General features: G+C 39.6%; 2 protein-coding genes across 2 annotated transcripts in view; one reads left to right on the top strand and one right to left on the bottom strand.

Annotated features, from left to right (window-relative positions):
* The window catches only part of CDC73 (cell division cycle 73), a 110,583-nt gene that overhangs the window by 36,403 nt on the left and 54,185 nt on the right, over positions 1-19,995 (bottom strand). The window lies entirely within an intron of this gene.
* Positions 456-8,532, top strand: B3GALT2 (beta-1,3-galactosyltransferase 2). Its single transcript, XM_082225540.1, has 2 exons — positions 456-1,208; positions 5,789-8,532. Exon 2 carries the CDS (start codon positions 5,910-5,912, stop codon positions 7,176-7,178), a length of 1,269 nt encoding a protein of 422 aa, XP_082081666.1. The 5' UTR covers positions 456-1,208; positions 5,789-5,909; the 3' UTR covers positions 7,179-8,532.

The raw sequence follows: 19,995 nt of genomic DNA, 5'->3' as shown, positions 1-19,995 counted from the left end.
AGGAGAGACAAGAATGGAAAATCTGATGGTTCTCCTTCCCTGATTCTGCAGTGCTGAATCAATGATTCTATGCCTGTTAAAATTACAACGTGATGGAGTAACAAATAGATTAAAAAGGCTGCTAACTAACCCATCATCACAAAGTTCCCCTGATGGGGTCAGAGAAAGTAGAGGCTTTTATTACTATTTTAAGTTGTGGAATACTATTCACTAAAAAACAACAGCAGCTGAGGAATGCTACACTATATTAAACAGCTTGTAGTTCTTAGGCAATGCAGCGATGTGCTTGAATTAAGATAAGCTAACACCCAACATTAAGAAACATTTAGAGAGTGCTAAGATATAGTACAAAAGATAAAGGAGGGTAATTGGGGCGGCGGCGAATACACACATAAATGAATGTGCATCACCATCATGACCACCTTCTTTCATTTTATTCATCCAGTGCTGCACTGGCACTAGATGTGTATCCTTTATCGAACAGAAGCAAAAGCACTAAGCTCTCTGCCTGCCTTCGGATTTAGTCCAAATGAATGCAAACCATCACGTGGGACCCAGCCAAGCAATGACGTGAAATTCTGCTCTGTCAGAAGACAGCATCTGTCAAAGCCCACATTTAAACTGCTGCTTGCCTGTGCAGCAGCTGAAGAACTATGGATTGGATTTTGCTGAACAAAACCTTAAGCTAAAAGCTTCCCCCCCACCCCTCGCTTCAAGTCATCCCTTTTGGTTACTGCCTAGCAACAATGAAGGAAGAGGGGTAAATCCCGTTATCAAATGCAAGCCAACAGTTCCAGCTTCTAGCTCATGCTGTTCTGCCTGGCATCGCCACTAGAAATATGGATACTGAAGAGAAAACAGAGCACTGCATTGTCCAGCAAGGGAAACACCAACTGTAAAAGCGTCAATGCTTCCATTGTCAGAAGCAGACAATACCAGTCGGAATGGAGGCAAGAAATGCTGCTTCTGTCTCTTGAAAGATGACCGGAGAAAAATCAAGGCGAACACGCTGGTGAGCAGGGAAGGTAGCGGAGCAGGAAGCATACAGATGGACACACTGGATACCGTGAAAAGCAGTCGCAGGCAGCAGGCTGCTGGAGGAGAGATGTGCGCATGGCCGATAGCATCTTTTTGGCTGAAGGGATGGCGTGCCAAAACTACTTGCAGTGGGCATAATCCTCTCACCACAAATGGCTTGACAAAGGAAGGTATGTCCGATCATTGTATATTTCATTCAAATGCATGTGCTGTTAGTGGCATACCAAGTGCCGACTCCCACCGCCCCAAATTTAAAGAAGCCGAGGCTGATGCTTCCATGGATGTTGGGTTTTGAAAAAAATCAAAAAAATCTAGGGAGAGCTATTCTGGCATTCAGCTTAGAAGGGTGTCATTGTCTTTACACTTATCTGTTAATAAATCTGTCACTTATACTCAAATGTGAAGGCTGGGGAGGGTTGGGAAAGGAGGGGGAGAAGGAGAGGGATTAAGAGGGATAATGTAGTTCTCTGTAGCGATTGTCTAGGTTTGAGAAATTTAACTTTACATCCCCTGGTTTTACAAAATGATCAGATAATCAAAATAGGTCAGATTTAATCCTTACCTACTGTAATCTAAGATCACCAGTGAAATAGCTATGATGTGACATACACTGAGAACCATCAAAACAGACGAGACAGTCCAACTACCAGCTCAATACTACCTACTCCCTCAGCCCCTAACATGCAAGAAGAGTGCTATTTGATTAATATTATCAGTCACACACACCCCCCCCCCCAAAGAAAGGCAGTGATTTGAGCTTCTGGCAAAAGCATCACAATCATTTGGATGCCATAAGTAATGCAGACATCCAACAGAATCTCACAAGGAAACCACAATATAGTAGCCTGTTTCCTTCAAAATGGGGTATATGCCCAAGTTCTTTGCAGCATGTGACATTTGTGTTGTTTAACAGTTACAAAGCAGCAAGCACAACCAAAATCCCATCATTTCCAAGATTGGTAGTTTTGTTTGGAATGCTTACTGAGAAAGGACTGACAGGAATCTCAAGTTACTTATCTGCAGTAAAAAATTAAGACCTGCATCTACAACTGCCTAATGGTCCTTTAGTGCTTGAGTGCTTCCCTTCCAAAATCTACCCAACAAACGATACTAAATATTTTAAGTGTTAAACATAATGGTTCTTTCTTTACCCCAGGCAAAACTAACATGCAATAAAGCTAGCATAAGTATGGAGAAAGCCTGATTTAAAAAGACTGCTTTGAAGAGAAAATGTGACACAATCAGATGTGAATTTTATAGCAATATGAAAAATAGAATGCTGATAGCTTTGTTGAAACATTATAGAAAATATAATTATACAACAATCATACAATTCTAAACAAAGCTCACTCAAAAACTTAGGAGTGTGCATGCCATGGGTTTTCACTAGAGCTGGTTAGGATTTTAAAATTACTACTGACCATTCTCTCTCCCCCCCTTCTGTAAAAGTATTAATGCAGATATGTCAAGACTGTTATCAGGCCCTGGATAATACAGTTATACTCACTTGCTCTGCACAGCCCACCAGATCTAAAGCTCCCCTTCTTATTTTTTCCTTCCAACTAAGAGTAGACTCCCCAAAACTAAAGAATATATGACCATCTAGAACATACAAGCCAATATGTTAGCAATTCACTGTGAGCATGAGGAACTGAAACTCAATGAGGAATCCAATATACAAGTTTTACTCTTCTAAATATAGGCTAGAATCCCAAGAGGCCCATTTGTGAGTGGAAGGTGTGTGCATGTGTGTGCATTTGTGCACGTGTGCATGAGGGGGGAGCTTATACTACACTTCCACAGCTTTCATCCCCCACCTCATTTCTCCTGACCCTCAGAAGTAGATATTAGGGGACACCAGGGGCTCTGAAAACAGTGACTGTGTGATATGGTACACACAGTCCTTTGGTCCCCAGCCATGGACATTTTGTATTTCGCTAAGAACCCAAAATTTTAATCTATACGTATATATGACCTATATGATTTAGTGTAACATTCCAACATCCTGGTGAAAGTATAACGTATTACGGGAGACTGTGCACCACTGCAAGTTATTAAATAATAGCATAACATAATCAAGTTAAAATAACTAAATTATATTAGAACATTCCTTTTTACTAACAGAAATAAAGTTCTGCTTGGATAATTCTAAATGCTTTATGTAATTTGACTTAGAATTACACTACCAGAATTGTTTAAACATTTAATAAAGTCATCAGACTATAACAGGCTGACATGCTTAGAAAAATGGTGACTGCCAACAACAGAATATTAACTCTCTTTTTTAAAGTGCATTCCTAATAAAAGCTGTGGCTGCTCAAGCAGTGAAACACATCCTAAATATAGAAAAGCTTCACCAAACAGAATCCTTAAGGACACAATATGCTCTATTAAGAATTGCTAAGGACAGCTCTCTCATGTGTCCAACACACTTCTTATTTCCATTTCCCTATTGCTCAGTAAAACTGAACCAGTCAACAATTGTGGCTGAAGTGGTTAATCCATTTTTTGATCCAGCAAGGATTCACATACGGCGATTCATTCAATTTGTTTAAAATCTATCAAAATGTAGTATTTGCATGGTTGTACTGAGATCTGCTATTCATAATTATAACTGCATTGTTACAAATGTATTTTATCCAGTCTTACCCAGAGCCTCAGTTTTAAAGCTACATTTTGTCCTTTATATGCCCAGAGAATCCTTTTTAATAGTCATTCATAACATAGTTTTTGCTCCAAGGAAAATGGCTTGGAGGACCTTAACATGCAGCTCAGAAACTATGCAAGTTTTAGACGGATGCACTGCTACAATTCAAGGCTAAACCCCCCAATTGCTCCTCCTAGTGGTGGCTAATATGATGAGTTTTGTTCAGAAAGACAACTAGTACGTCCATCAAGACATTCAAATATTTGCAATGCATTCCATGCTGTACTGAGAGCTTCTTAATTTGGCTGACTGGAAATTAGAGGCACTAATTCCCTCTTTTATTTAAAATTATGCTATATCTGTTTTACTTTTATGTAATTGTACATTTAAATACACACTTGTGCCAGTCACCCTCCTTTATAATTTAATGTCATTATCTATTTCAATGTCATTTTTTTTTCAAATTGAAAGATTTACCCTAAAGATGTATTTACACATGCATCACATCACTAAATTTTGAAAATAAATTAATCCAAAAACTGGCTGAGAGATAGCAAAGAAATTAAATAAATTACATATTTACATAAAATGTTCTTTTCATATGAGACTTCTATCACTGTTCAAAACCCTAAGATTTTGAAACAAATTAGAACTAATTGGGAAAAAACCCACAAATTAATTCATACCATGAAATGAGAGGCTCATTTGTAGGATAGTGTGATCAGGTATTAATATGCAGTATCATGAAACTGCCATGTTGAATCTGCTCTTGAATATCAATAGGGAATAGCAGGGTGAAATGTATTATAAAGTTGGGGTTATAATTTGTAGCATGCAAAAAGTCTGCCAACCATCTTCTAAACTAACATGACTCCACAGTTTTGGGCTCATGAATGAAAGGATCTTGGGGGGGAAAGATATTATCTTAACAGAGTTTATTGATTTCATACTAAGTAACTATTCTATTCTTTTCTTTCTATTCTTTTCTTTTTCTTTCTTTCAGTGGGGTTAGAGAGAGGTTAGTTGGTTTTATATGCACACACATACCCAATATCTTAAATGAACTGGAACAGCTATAAGTAACTAAATGGTCCCTTTAAGAACACAACTTCTTGACCACAACCAATCAGGTAAAGAAAATGGGAAAGGCTAGAGGGAAAGGCTAAAAGAAGAGTAAAGGTGAATCAGAATGTTTGGTGTTGGTTGATGCTGAAGGATGCAGCAGTGAGGTAACTGGACCCTGGAAATTAATTTTGTCAGGTGCATTGGCACACTGACTTTCTGAACACAGCAGGGACCAATGGAAACAAGCCAAGTAATGTTCTGTAACTAACGGAACGCTGCTACAATCAACCTTGCACTGTCTGTCCCACGACCAGTCCATGATCATTTTGCATAAAGGACCTCCAACTGCGAGCCATACTACCAATCGCATACCAAATCAGTTTTAATTGCTAGCAATAAACCTTCCATCTGGTATCGAGACCTTTACACTTGACCCTTCCCTTGGAATCTCACATTGGTTTTGCGTTTGATGTACGCTGGTCCAATCTGAGTCGCTCATCTTCCTGACCAACTCAGGGCTTGATTTTAAAATAAAAAATGCCGAGCAAAAGAACTTGATTTTTTAACAATAGGACACCCCCCGATTCTTTTAAGTACTTTATATATACATAAACAATAGCACATACACACATGTGTTTAACAGAATTCATTGGAGTGATTTCACAAAGAAATAAAGTTTGGAAACCAGAGGAATAGAAAATCACTTCACACTGAGGGCTTGCTCCTTACCCTTGCAACACTTTTTTTTCATATGTAGACAAGCATCAGAATGGCAAACTGGGTAAGAGATGCTGGGATATGGATTCAAAGGTGCAATCATGTGATTTGGGGCAAGTCTCTTCCTAAAACTTGCCCTCCTATTAAACGGGAGTAAGTAATCAAGACAACTTGGATGCTATGACTTGTAAAGCCCCAAGAACATTAAAAGTCTTATGGCGATTACGAATATTCAGATTTGCCTCTTGTTTAGCAGTTTTTCTGACAATGGGAAGGGCAAACTTTGAAAGCTTGTCTGCTAACCTTCTTTCACTTTTGCAGAGCTGGTGATTCGCTAACAAGCTTTCCACAACGGAAGATGAACACCAAAAAATAGCAGTGGATCCGAAAACAAAGCATTTCCTTCAATCATTCTCACATCCCATTTCTGGATACTTACAACATGCTTCAGTGGAGAAGGAGGCATTGCTGCTTTGCCAAGATGACCTGGAATACCAAGCGGTCTTTGTTTCGCACCCATTTCATTGGCTTACTCTCCCTCGTGTTCCTTTTTGCTATTTTCCTGTTTTTTAATCACCATGACTGGCTGCCTGGCCGAGGTGGATTCAAAGAAAACCCTGTGGCTTACACTACACGGGGATTTAGATCGATGAGAGGCGAAACAAACCACAGCTCTTTGAGGACCATTTGGAAGGATGCAGTTCCTCAGACCCTCAGGCCGCAGCCGATGGCTAATTCCAACAATACGGAGCTGTCGCCTCAAGGAGTTACTGGTTTAGAGAACACACTGAGTGCCAATGGGAGCATTTACAACATGCGAGGCACTGGACATCCGACGTCATATCACTTTAAGTATATTATCAACGAGCCTGGGAAATGCCAGGAGAAAAGCCCCTTTCTAATACTGCTCATAGCTGCAGAACCAGGGCAGGTGGAAGCTCGACAAGCTATAAGACAAACCTGGGGAAATGAGAGTTTGGCGCCTGGGATCCAAATTGTTCGGATTTTTTTGCTGGGTTTAAGTGTTAAGCTGAATGGATACCTTCAGAGAGCCATCCTGGAGGAAAGCAGGCAATACCACGATATTATCCAACAAGAATACTTAGATACTTACTACAACTTAACCATCAAAACACTGATGGGGATGAACTGGGTGGCAACCTACTGCCCCAATGTCCCCTACGTTATGAAAACGGACAGTGACATGTTTGTCAATACAGAGTATTTAATACATAAGCTTCTGAAGCCAGAATTTCCTCTCCGGCACAAATACTTTACGGGCTATCTAATGAGGGGGTATGCGCCCAATCGGAACAAGGATAGCAAGTGGTATATGCCGCCTGATCTATATCCGAGTGAACGGTACCCTGTATTCTGCTCTGGGACTGGCTATGTGTTTTCTGGAGATTTAGCAGAAAAAATATTTAAGGTCTCACTGAGTATCAGACGTTTGCACTTAGAGGATGTATATGTGGGCATCTGCCTTGCCAAGCTGCGAATTGACCCCATGCCCCCACCCAACGAGTTTGTCTTCAATCACTGGCGGGTTTCTTATTCCAGCTGTAAATACAGTCACCTAATTACCTCCCATCAGTTCCAGCCTAGTGAACTGATCAAATACTGGAATCATTTACAACAGAATAAGCACAATGCCTGTGCCAACTCAGCAAAAGAAAAAGCGGGCAAGTACCGGCATCGTAAACTTCATTAGAAGGCACCCTCCTCCTAAAAATATTCCATGTGCAATTTGTAAAAAAAATAAAAAAGAGAGAAAAGGGAAAAGGCTGAAAGCATGTATAGTAAAAAAAAATGTGCTTGAGAAGGACAATATTTAACACCAAGCACTTAATGATGTTTGAAAATTATTTTTTTAATTTAAAAGGAAAAAAATCTAACTCTTGGAAATAATATTATGATGGAAGTATTAATCAAGAAGTTTTCAAAATCTGGGAGATTAGAGAAAGATGGTCTCAAGATATTTGTGTTAATGTGCAATAATAAGCATGCACAGTTTGGTGGTACAATTGCTATTTTATGTGCCAATAAAATTAACTGCGCAAATATTACACACTATTTTTCTTTTTTAAGAGGGATTTACTCCCAATTTTTGCCGTTAATGACTTCTCATTTTGGTATTCAGAATTGTAATGAAAAATATACATGGCAATTTGAAGAAAACATGTATCAATGAAATGAAATTCCTTCCACTAGCTTAAGAGTCATTTAACAGAGTACATAGATTTTTCATGTGTAATTTTCTGGGAGTAATGCTAACACCAGTTTTAAAGAGTCTCTGTGTTTCATATAAATTAATAGTCTTGCTATAAGAAAGCTGGCAAAGTGGGATGCAAAATTTCATAACTTGGTCAAAACTTGGCTCAAATATTTTAGGACAGAATTACATTTGAGACAAAACCTGTCACTACTAAGAAAACACTGGTACTTTGTCATGTGGCAACATCTTGTGTCATCTTGGCACTTCATACCTAATTTTTGTCTAATGTTTTAACGAACTGACAAAACAAGGATGGCCAATTTGTACAGACAACAAGAGGAAAATGTCTTGAGCTTAAGGACTATATATACAGATTTAATATGCAAAATACACAACTATTGGCATAAGGTTAAAAATGTTGGGGCCTGACATGTCTCTTGTATGATGCCATTCTTCTATGCCATTTTCAGTGAAAACAAGGCTCACTCGCCAGTGATTAGCCCTGCTAGTTAAAATTGTGTAGGAGACTCCGTTATGTACACTCATATTGTTAGTATCAGCCAAAAGGGTCTATGCTGATGATCCAACTGGAACCTATAGCATGGAAACAGCCATTAGTGTTCCTACTACTGTGCTTCTGTTTCCAGACATGAGAAACACGTGTCCAAGACATGAATTCGGGGGATATCCAACATGACCCCTTACACAGTATCTGGAGGGCAGGGAGACTTCTGAGCACGACAGTATTACCCTGAGGCTTGCCTGAAGTCAACACTCAATGCCTCAGCTACATTTGAAGACACTATGATTTTTACAGACTTCATGATTAACCAAGTATTCCTTTTTTTTTTTTTTAACTACCATTCCCAAGGCAACTTTGACATTCCAATGAATTCTACAAATATGGTATTTGGTGCCATATTTGGCTGTCGTCCCCCAGACTCATTGCAAATATCCCCCAAATTCTTTACACTGCGCTGTAATTAATTACACATGCTACAGAATGAGGACAAAATACAAGCCATTTTAAAATAAAATCAACATCATCTAACACAGTCCTAGGTTAATATGAATAACTCTCAAAGGCACAAAAACATTCATTGTGGGAGTTAAGATAAAAGCCATAAACTTTCAGTCTAGGATAAGGCTTGAATACAAGCTGTTACCTAGCCTTATATATAATTCTAAGTCTTAGTTCTGACCCAGGAATGTACGTACATAAAATGGTAGTGTGTACACAAACTGCATATTGTGTTATTATCCAATCTGAGTTATGTGTCCTTGCTAGATTGTAGGTAGAAAGGCTCAGCTAGTTTGTAGAATGCTAGGATTGGACTACACTGTACATGCATTTATAGTTTTCTAGATCTTCCTCTTCCCCACTATAAAATAGGCTCTAAATATGGTTCTGCCCAGGGACGCAGGTGGCGCTGTGGGTAAAACCTCAGCGCCTAGGACTTGCCGATCGTATGGTCGGCGGTTCGAATCCCCGCGGCGGGGTGAGCTCCCGTCGTTCGGTCCCAGCTCCTGCCCACCTAGCAGTTCGAAAGCACCCCTAAGTTCAAGTAGATAAATAGGTACCGCTTTATAGCGGGAAGGTAAACGGCGTTTCCGTGTGCTGCGCTGGTGCTGGCTCGCCAGAGCAGCTTCGTCACGCTGGCCACGTGACCCAGAAGTGTCTTTGGACAGAGCTGGCTCCCAGCCTCTTAAGTGAGATGAGCGCACAACCCTAGAGTCGGACATGACTGGCCTGTACAGGCAGGGGTACCTTTATGGTTCTGCCCACAGAAACCAGGTGTTCCTTCCAGTCACAGAAGGGGCTCCAATGAAGTGGAGACTTCTGCTGGAGGAACAGGAAGTGATTTTCATTTATTCTCTATAGCCTCATGTCATCTCAAACAGTGTTCCGAAGTGTTTCCTAACTTTCTGGAGATTTTGAAGCAGTACAGGGGATTCCCAAATGAAGGGGAAATCCAGTGGAGGTGTCTGAGGTGTGAAACTCCACTCAAAGTCTGGATGCAACCCTCCTAGAAGACTGCTGTCACAACAGGACAAAAGAGGGCAGAAAGGATGGAAAAAGTTGCACTTATTGTATCATAGCTCTTCTGATTAATTAAAATATGCCCATTGCTTTTCTCAGGGGGCTCTCATATGGTTCAATAGTGTCTCTCTGCCCACAATCAATCTAGCTACATATGGCTGTATAATTCTTATTACCTGGCACATACAAATTAAAAATCACGATTCTGTGCCCGGCATGAGAGAAAATTGCTTCATTGGTTCTTACTGAACACTTGTGACGGCTGAATGATGAGCTCGCTATAAGAAAAATGAGCTGCAGAGATTTTGAAAAGAAAATCTGAAAATGGAGGCACTGATAGTCACTATACCAATGTAGATCCAGATTTTGAGGGGAGCAAAGTTTGGTACTACAGTTGATTTCTTCACTGACACTCCTTTCCTCCACAACAACACCCAGTCCAAATTCACCTTCTTCACAATCCACAGAAGGTGAGCAGAAGGCAGATTTCTAGGTGATCTGCAGGAGATCAGCAAAGGTTTCCAAGTTTCAACTGCCTGACAATAGTAAGGATTTAAAAGCTTCCCTCCCCTTCTAAACAGCTTTAAAAAGAACACTGGTGAGGTGGTGGTTGTGGTGGAGAAGAAACCAGGAGTGGATGGAAGGAACTGGAGAGCTCAATTCTGGAACAGATCATTTAGGTTTGGGCTGGGCATGTGCTCAAAGGTGTTCTGGTCCTTAATTCTTAGTAGAGGTTGGACTAGATGATTCTCGTGGTCCCTTCCAACTCTACAATTCTATGTCTGCCTACACCTTGGCTTCAGTTGTTGAAACTCGAGTTCTAGTTAAAACCTAAAGTAGATCCTATAGGCTGGAATAATTTAAGGTATTATTTAATGTGTACAAGTGTGATACAGCTTAAGTTTCTCAGACAAGAGAACCTATGTGCTAGAAGACAGAAGGGGGGAAAGCAGCATGTGGACAGTTTTTGTTTAAAACGGTAGCCTACATCTGTCGGCCACTGCAATCAAATTGCGACAAACCAATTTCCGCAGTGAGCAAAGCTACATTTTACTATTTTCTGAAAGCAAAACTAATTGTACAAAATGAAAATAGTGTACTTAATAAAACATAGTGAAAAACCAAATGAATATACTTGTTGCAACAATCAAAGCTGATTAAACCCAAGAGAGTTCTTTCAACAAAACAATCACGACTAAGTCACAACTAAGTTGCAATATTGTGAAACAATACAATGGGAAAATTTAAGAGGAAATGGAGAAGGGCTAAGACCTTTGGGATATTTACAAACATAAAGAAAAAGTATAAAATCATTCTTCTCAGTTACTGGAAATTTCCTCTTCTGTTTTCAATGGGTTAGACTCAGTCTAAGTTGCATTTAGGTCCCACTGAATTTCCATCTTAATTTCATCAGGAACTAGACTCCATTAACTTAATCTGAATCCAAACCAATGCCTTTACACAGATGTTGCCGTCACATGCCATATTTTTAACAGCTAGGAGCATGTTCTTTAAAACATGAACTTAAATTTGCGGTGCAATTGCAGTTTCAAAATTAACGAAACCTGTGCATCCCTGACAATACATCATTGGATTGAACAGATACTATTCTTTATCTCTTTTATGAACAGCAGGCCTAGTGGAAAAAGCAGCACATAGGCAAGTATGAGGTCATCTGGTCAACTTTTCTTCCCACCCCAAAGAAATTGGTATGCCATTCCTGTATTTTTGGGTGAGGCATCAAACTTCAGTTCTCTTTCTACGCACGCGCTCACAAACACACAGTTTCTACTTCTTTGCCTTTTCTTCCACCTTCCTTTGCTCTCCAGATTTTGCTGTCCAAAAAGCAAGAGATACGCTGGATCAGGCCAAAGGCTCATCTAGTCTAGCATCCTGTTCTCACAGTGGCCAATCAGATGCCTAGGGAAGCTTAAAAGCAGGAGAGGAGCACTCTACTCACTTGTGCTGTAACTGGTATTCAGAGGCATAGGACGGGCAATACTGGAGGGCAGTAGACAACAATCATGGTTAATAGCCACTGAATAGCCTTACCCTCCATGAATTTGTATAACCCTCTTTTAAAGACACCCACTGTTGTATTTTCAACTTGTTTGTAAACTGGAGGGGGAAACCTCTTTTAAAAAAACAATAAAAGAACACATTGTTGTGTGAATCAGTTCAGTGAATGGACTTTTCACTCGTTCATGTCACCATTTTAAGCATGGATTCTTCCAATGCACTCTATTCAGGCTGTATTTTATTTACAGTGGTGCCCCGCAAGACGAATGCCTCGCAAGACGGAAAACCCGCTAGACGAAAGGGTTTTCTGTTTTTGAGCTGCTTCGCAAGACGATTTTCCCTATGGGCTTGTTTTGCAAGACGAAAACGTCTTGCGAGTGTTCCGATTTTTCCCTGCTTCCCCCCCTTTTTCTAAGCCGCTAAGCCACTAATAGCCTTTTAGCCGCTAATCCGCTAATCCTTTAATAGCCGCTAAGCCTTTAATAGCCGCTAAACCGCTAATAGCGCTAATCCGCTAATAGGGTTGCTTCGCAAGACGAAAAAACTGCTAGACGAAGAGACTTGCGGAACGGATTAATTTCGTCTTGCGAGGCACCACTGTACAATGTCTATACACTAAGCCAAACGATCTGAACTTCTATTCTGCCTTGCTGCTGGACACCATTTCAAGATAATTCAGTTGCCCTTATTAGGCACAACAATCCATGACATATGACAACTGGCTATTCTATCTATGAGAAATGAACTTGGCGTTTGTTTGGAACATGCTCACAGTCAACCAGAATCTGGAACCCTTCAAGAGGTTACACAATCCCATCTGGCATGTTCACTGGAAGGAACACTCATGACTATGTTTGAGGAGGCCTGGTTTTTTTAATATAAAAAACTGGGTTAGTATATGCCATATGCCATTTGAAATAAGAAAAGTACATTTTTGAAGTTTTCCACAATGTTTTACATTAAAGTTTATTATTTCAGCATCTACAAAGTTCTTCTCCTTTCAGCAAAAAGGCTTGCATTATAAACCTTAAATTTCCCAATTTTAATACTGGTTTTAAACTTTCTACAGATTGTTTTGTGAGTTATGTATTGCAACGAACAACTGACTATGATGTGCAACAACAGCAACCTTAAGAGTAACGGTCATACTTAAGTACCGTATTTTTCCGTGTATAAGACTAGGTTTCTTCCCTAAAAAAAAAACAATGAAAATTTGGGGGCATCTTATACAAGGATACATCTCCTCCCATTTTCTTAAATCTGAGTCCCCCAAAATAGGGGGCGTCTTATACATGGGGGCGTCTTATAGGCGGAAAAATATGGCATATGATTCACACTTGCTACAAAAAATGTACAAGACGTTTCTATGTACTAGATCATAGTTTTTCTATTTTCAGCCACTTCTGATTACCTCTCACTATTCTTCATTTCATTAGAGCATTATGCTCTCAGGAGAAAGCGAAGACAAAAACAAAGTTAATATTCTCAAATTAATTGGAATGTGCACTTACAAAATGTTATTTTAACATAACCTATTATATATGATTGGCCATAAGAGGTGCTAATGTTCAAATCAACCCAGTCTGGTTTACTGCAACTCATTAAAAAACCCAAATACATATACTGTAATTAATGAATTATTATTCCAATCTGGGCACCCCAACACTTACTCTCTACATGGAGGCAAGATGTTTTAGGCTAAGAGACATTACACAAATTTATGGGATTGGGCTACCAGAATGCCAATGGCATAGTTGTTCTTGTCTTTTTCATCCAAGCCATTACCAATTTAGAGGACATGATAGCTATCTAGAGGTGGGTGAGCTCACTGAAACTGAATCCATAGAAAACAGAAGTAACAAAGAACAGCAGGCCATGTGACTCTGGGATGGGTATTCTGGGATGCCCATTATAGAGGAGTATCTAATATCAATGTGTGCCTTACTGTAAGTCAGCTAAGGATATCCTCTACATAGCACCAAGTTCAAATAGCAAGCTAGCTTCAATTTATTATTTATTCTTATTATTTATTATTCTTGAATTTTGCTGCCCACACAAAAGTGGCTTTAAAAGACCCTAGATACATGGGATGAGAGATAAATCTTAATAAACAAACTTAAGTCTAAAAAAATATGCACACACAATATTATTACACCCACAGGGAGAGAGAGAGAGAAGTAAAATGAATTGGTAGACTCCTTTTGCACTCCTTTTTTATTGGATACACTAGGATAATTTTGCTCACTGTATTTTGGATGAGGTCAAGCTCTGACCTGCTGTCCCCCAAAGAAATCTTTCCCATTGTCCTGCTGTTCTAAATGGCTGCCAACCATCATGCATTCACAATATTATAAGGAAAGATGGCATCCAACAGGAATAACAAGCAACAGAGAGATTTGGGGAAATAGTAATGGTTGAGACAAGAGGCAGAGATAGAAAAGTTTGGCAGGATTTAAAACAGAGGCACCAACAGTCAACAAGGAGCTAAAACAAACACAGAGGTTGAACATAGGGCAAGAGGTGGGTAAATAGGCAGCAGAGACAAAAAGTAGGAACCAGGAAAAGAAATGAGGCCACTGGCCAGAATGAATGAAGAACAAAGAACCAAATCTTCTTCACAGAATATACTCCCACCACCTAATGTAAAATACTTGATGCTTATATAAAATTACATAATCCAAGGTATATCTGCTGAAGCTCTATTATGGCCAGAACCAAGGCTTCTTTATATAATATAGGCCATATTGTACTTGGCATGCATTAATAGCATAAGCAATTATTCAAGGAAGATCTCCAAAACTTACAATGTTCTAGCCCATAGTTTCAAACCACCTAGCTAAACTTATCTATCTATCTATTTATCTACCTAGCTAGCTAACTAACTAACTTGTGTTAGCTAACTAACACAAGCAGTAAAACAAGTACACACATAAGTTGGAGGATTGTGATAGCTTACCTGAATAAGTCAAATCTAGAATGTCTCTTATCCATACTTCAGTCTTACACACAGACAATTGCAATCACAAGTATAATCACAAAAATAAATAAATCAGGAAATTAAGTAGCAGGGCTGGGAGAGACTTCTGTCCAAGACCTTGAAGAGGCACTATCAGCATTAAGATACCATACTGGGTAAAGACGGACCAATCCACTTAAGGCAGCATTCTACATCTGTCTATTTTTTCTGTGGTGTTTTTCACAGGACTAAGGGTTAAGTCTGTAATAATATTACAGAAACTCTGTCCAAATTTAGAATGGATGTTGGGAGACGGTACATAAAAGCCAATGTCACATGTATTTTTAAACCAATTATTAAACTATGAAAACCAGTGAAGCAGAGCACTCCAAGTGCAACCTCATCCATATGTTCACTGTAAAAAGGGGAATGATACTCTGATTCACTGGTGTGAACCTAACTATAAAGTTAGTGAAGCACTCTGTCTACGGAGATTAACAGGCTATAGAACTGTGGTCTATGATGGGTTAAATAGGAGGGTAAAACTAACAGGGTAAAATAGCATGATTTCTTGACATTTATAATATATTTTAATAGGTCTGTGTGTTTGCCCAATCAGGTAAGGGGGCAGAAGAAGAATAGAAGCATAGAAAGGGGTAGAAGTCCATTTCCATGTCAAAGTCTCAAATCGCTTTGCAATTTCCCTGATTGCAGGCACACTTAGCAATACCCTGAGCAGAGGTAATACTAGAGAAGGAAACTGACATGAAAGCATAATAGCAGGTGAATGGATAATTCCAAAGCAAATCTACATAGAAAATCAGTCAATGAATACCAAACTAAAAGAGAGGCAAGAACACACTAGACTCAATATACCTAATGTTGAAGTACATTTTCATTTGCAGGGGGTAATGTTAATTGCTGCCCCAATTTATCGTGGCACAGCTTAAAGAGATGTAACCTGACTGCAGAATGGTACCATCCTTTCACAGCTAAATGACTATAAAAGGATCTGGCTAAACACTGATATAGATGAAACTACCATGTTGCCTTCATGCTATCACCATGGCAACAGTTATAAGAGCTCTCTCCTAAGTATTTAAAATCTGACAGCTTTACGATAACACTATCTGAATGATGGTAGGGCCATAGTTGACTTTAGGAGTTAACTGATCTGTAACTCAAAATTGCTGCATATTAACCATTCCCCTCAGGCTACTGTGGAAGTTAAGTCTTATCAACTTAGCAACTATGCAACCTTTAAAATAGAAACCCGTTAAACTCAGAAAAGGAAAAGGCTCACAGCTTATAGCTTCAGTTGGCTCCTAAAGCCTTTCAATTAAAGGCACCACAAAATAAGGGAAATTCAAGATCAACACTTTCCCAGATCTTTCAAAGAGCTTCTTTGGTAACAAGAAACGTCTTGGCTAGAGCGATGAATGGAAAAAGTGTTCACACGTTGATCCTCAAAATGTAAACTGTAAAAACGTACAGGAACTCCTACACCAGATAGGCAAATGCAATGTTTCTTAAAGGAAAAGGCACAGAAACGAACATCCAGGCATGAATGAAATGAGCATGGTAGCACCAATCATGCTGGATAATTAGAAAAAAGCCTACCCTTACCCCATTTTCTAGGAATGTGTGTTTTACTGGCAGCAGATCAATTAACAAAGGCCAATTTTAATGGGATTTCAGTAATTGCCAGCAATATTTTGTTGACACATAGCTCTCCTTCTCCTTTACATCTGCAGATTGGATGTGCTGGGTCATTGTCTAGCCTTGGCAATGGACTGGATGAGAGCCAACAAACTGTAGCTAAATCCAGATAAGAATGAAGCACTGTTAGTGGGTGGTTCCCTAGACCAGGGGGATAGGAGGTGGCTTGTTCTTTTGAGGCTCAGGTGGCCTCAGTGGTGTGGAATGCCTTCCATCAGCTTTGGTTGGTAGCCCAGCTCTGCCTGTATCTGGACAGGGATAGCCTAATATCTGTCGTTTATGCTCCAATAACCTCTAGGTTAGATTACTGCAACACATTGTGAACAGGGCTGTCTCTGAAGACAGTTTGGAAACTTCAGCTGATGCACAATTTGGCAGCCAAGTCGCTCACTGGGACAAGACTGTTTGAAAATTTTACACCACGGATGTCCAACCAGTAGGTCCCCGGTTGATCCTGGTAGATCCTTATCGTGTACAGAAAGTTATGGGGGGAAAGCAATCCATCCACCCCATGCATACTCCTCCTCCCTCCAATGACAATGGGTAGATCACTGCCAGTTTTTATATATATACTGGGAGTAGATCACAGTCTCTTGGGAGTTGGACTTGCCTGTTTTACACCAATCCTGGCCCACCTGCACTGGCTGCCAATTAGTTTTGGGGCCCAATTTGAAGTGCTGGTTTTGAGCTATAAAGCCTTTAACGGCTCAGGACCACAATACCTATTACTATTGTGAATTTTATATTACTATGTATTATTGCTTTTGTTGTATGCTTTCTTTCTGGACACCACTTTGAACTCTTTAAAAATATACAGCAGTATAGAATTTTCAGCATACTTATTTAAATAATCCACCATTATCTCAGTAGGAATCCGTCAATATGCATCTTCAAAACCCTACAGCTCAATCCAAAACTTCTGCATTTCTTGCAGTTTAAAAGGCAAAGTAGTAACAGTGTAGTTATTATAACTACTTTTTTTAAGAATCCAGGCACTTCAGTAAATGGTGAACCACCTTTCACAATCTGCTTTCAAATATGCATAGAGGTCTAGCATTATTTTCAGTCATGATTTAATTGTGGGGGCTGTTGTTACAAACAAAACTGGTGTCTCTGAATTCCATTAAAGTCAGGAATCACAATCAAGGTAAGAGAAAGCTTAAATATAACTAGCGGCTTATAAATTGGCTTATAGGAAGTGTTTTCTCATTAGGTAGGAACAATACACATGAAACCATCACATTTTCCATTCTTATTTGTTCCTTAAAACCTGTTCTGTCATTCATACTGAAATGACTGCAGTGGTTTATTTTCTGAATCTATTGCTGCAGCAGAAATGGGGGAGGGGGAAGAATGCATAAATCTGAAATCAAAACACTTTTTACGAACCTTGGCCATTACAGACACAATACATGAATTCACAGTTCCCCAGCAAGAATGCAAAGCAGCTTTAGTATACAGGCTGCACACTACCTAGACAGAACCATAATGGATAAATGTTACCTAAATTTCAACATCTGGAGGAGAAAGGAGGTTTGCTCATAGTGTTACATGCTTTCCACTAAAATGGTTCAGCTTCTTTATTGTGCTTCTGTTCCCTGCCTAGAATTTTAATCAAAGTCATGTACATACCCCATTTCCAATATGAAATCTCTATCAGAGCCATGTTCACATCAAAAGAGCCATGGAACACACTGAAAAGACAGCTTAAAAATTGCTCTGATTCAGTAACTCAGGGCAATATGGTCACATAGTAATAACCTGTCTAACAAGTGACTAGTTAGTTAAGCCAAGTACTAATATAAGAATTAAAGACCCCGGGGGTATATTTTTATTATTTTAATGTTTCAATGTTTCACTGTAATTGTATTTAACCATTTAGAATGCATTAAGCTTGATTTTTGTGGGTTCTGCATTTGCGAATGTTCCCCTCCTACTCTACATTCCATCTTTCCTTATCTATTCCTGAAAGTGGTACAAATGGCAGAATGTTTTAGCACCAGAGTGTAAATCAGTTATCCTTGAAGATATGAGACTAAAGAAGAGGATTTTATGATGTTCTTCCCTCACTGGAGGCTAGGTTGCCAGGGTAATGCAAGGCCTAAAATGGTCAAATGGTCTGGGCACATAGGGGCCACTCCAAGGTGATGCAGGGGTCAAGATACCAGTATGGATCCATGTGTGCTTTGCTTCTCATGACCTGTAACCTTTCCTGACATATGTGAAGATGTTTTATGACTCTTTGTTTGCTGTGTTTGAACTACTATATAAGCTTTTGGTCTGAAGTGCCTCGGGGCAGACCTTCTCAACTGGCATGTTGAGTTGAGTGAGCTTTGTCCTACTGCAATAGCTATAATAAACGCCGGGTCCCTAAATCTGGACTTGGAAATAGTCTCCTTGGTTCTGTGGTTTATTCAAAGGTGGTTGTTCCTCACCTGGGTAAGGAACAAGGTAGTGGTAGTACTACAAGGCTCAGAGCTCCACAAAATGGGATAACTTGAAGAAAGCACACCAAGTGGCACGAACTAGTAAATTCTGCCGTTCCTCCCAAAGGAATCTAGCAAACAAAGCAGCAACGCACTTCAATAAAAACAAAAATTGATTTGAACTGTTCACAATATTATGTACATCTAGCTGAATACCATCCAATAAGAATATCTTAAAATGGTTAAAACATTTAAAATGGCTTGGTGTTATATCTGGAACCTTTATATTTGTGCCACAGCACACCGTTGGTGTTTTCACCCCAGATATTTCTGAAAAGCAACTGGCTATTGACCACAACAATCTGCCCACAGTAACTTCGATCAGCCTACCTGCAAAGTATTTTTTTGCAATTCAGTAGTACTGTGCTGCATGGCCCAATGGCATCAAAACAAAGAATAATAATAATAATAATAATAATTTATTATTTGTACCCCGCCCATCTGGCTGGGTTTCCCCAGCCACTCTGGGCGGCTTCCACAGAAACCAAAAAAACACTAAAATATCATACATTAAAAGCTTCCCTGAATAGGGCCGCCTTAAGATGTCTTCTGAATGTCAGGTAGTTGTCCATCACCTTGACATCCAATGGGAGGGCATTCCACAGGGCGGGCGCCACCACCGAAAAGGCCCTCTGCCTGGTTCCCTGTAGCTTCGCTTCTCGTAATGAGGGAACCGCCAGAAGGCCCTCGGCGCTGGACCTCAGTGTCCGGGCAGAAGAACAGTAACTAGACACCTTAAATATTATTTTGCATTTTGAAACTCTGTAAAAGAGACCTTAAATTATGCATTGGAGTGAACTCTTCAGCATTTAGACTGAATAATAAATAACAGCAAGTGCTGAGCATACAGGTTGGTGGCTTGAATAACTATTTCAAAACGGTAAGGTGGAAGCAATTTTAACAGGGTGCTTGCTTTTTCATTATCTCCTTACCTCCTCAAGGAAAAAAGAGAAAAGACTGATTACGCAAGTTACACATGAAACTTGTATCCAGGTTTCAGCTACAGTCCTACACCTTTTCCAGACCGTCACTTCAACTCAAAAGTAGGGCTGTTTTTTCTGTTTTTAGCTATGCAAAAGTGGAAGCCACAAT

The sequence above is a fragment of the Podarcis vaucheri genome, assembly GCF_965113315.1.
Source record: "Podarcis vaucheri genome assembly, chromosome: 6".
Classification (NCBI taxonomy): Eukaryota; Metazoa; Chordata; class Lepidosauria; order Squamata; family Lacertidae; genus Podarcis; species Podarcis vaucheri.
The sequence above is the reverse complement of the archived record's forward strand: the minus strand, read 5'-3'. Positions and strand labels throughout refer to the sequence as shown.

What these genes read in the sequence shown, in the direction of transcription:
- B3GALT2 (XM_082225540.1), top strand. Translation starts at nt 5,910, where the DNA reads ATGCTTCAGTGGAGAAGGAGGCATTGCTGCTTTGCCAAGATGACCTGG.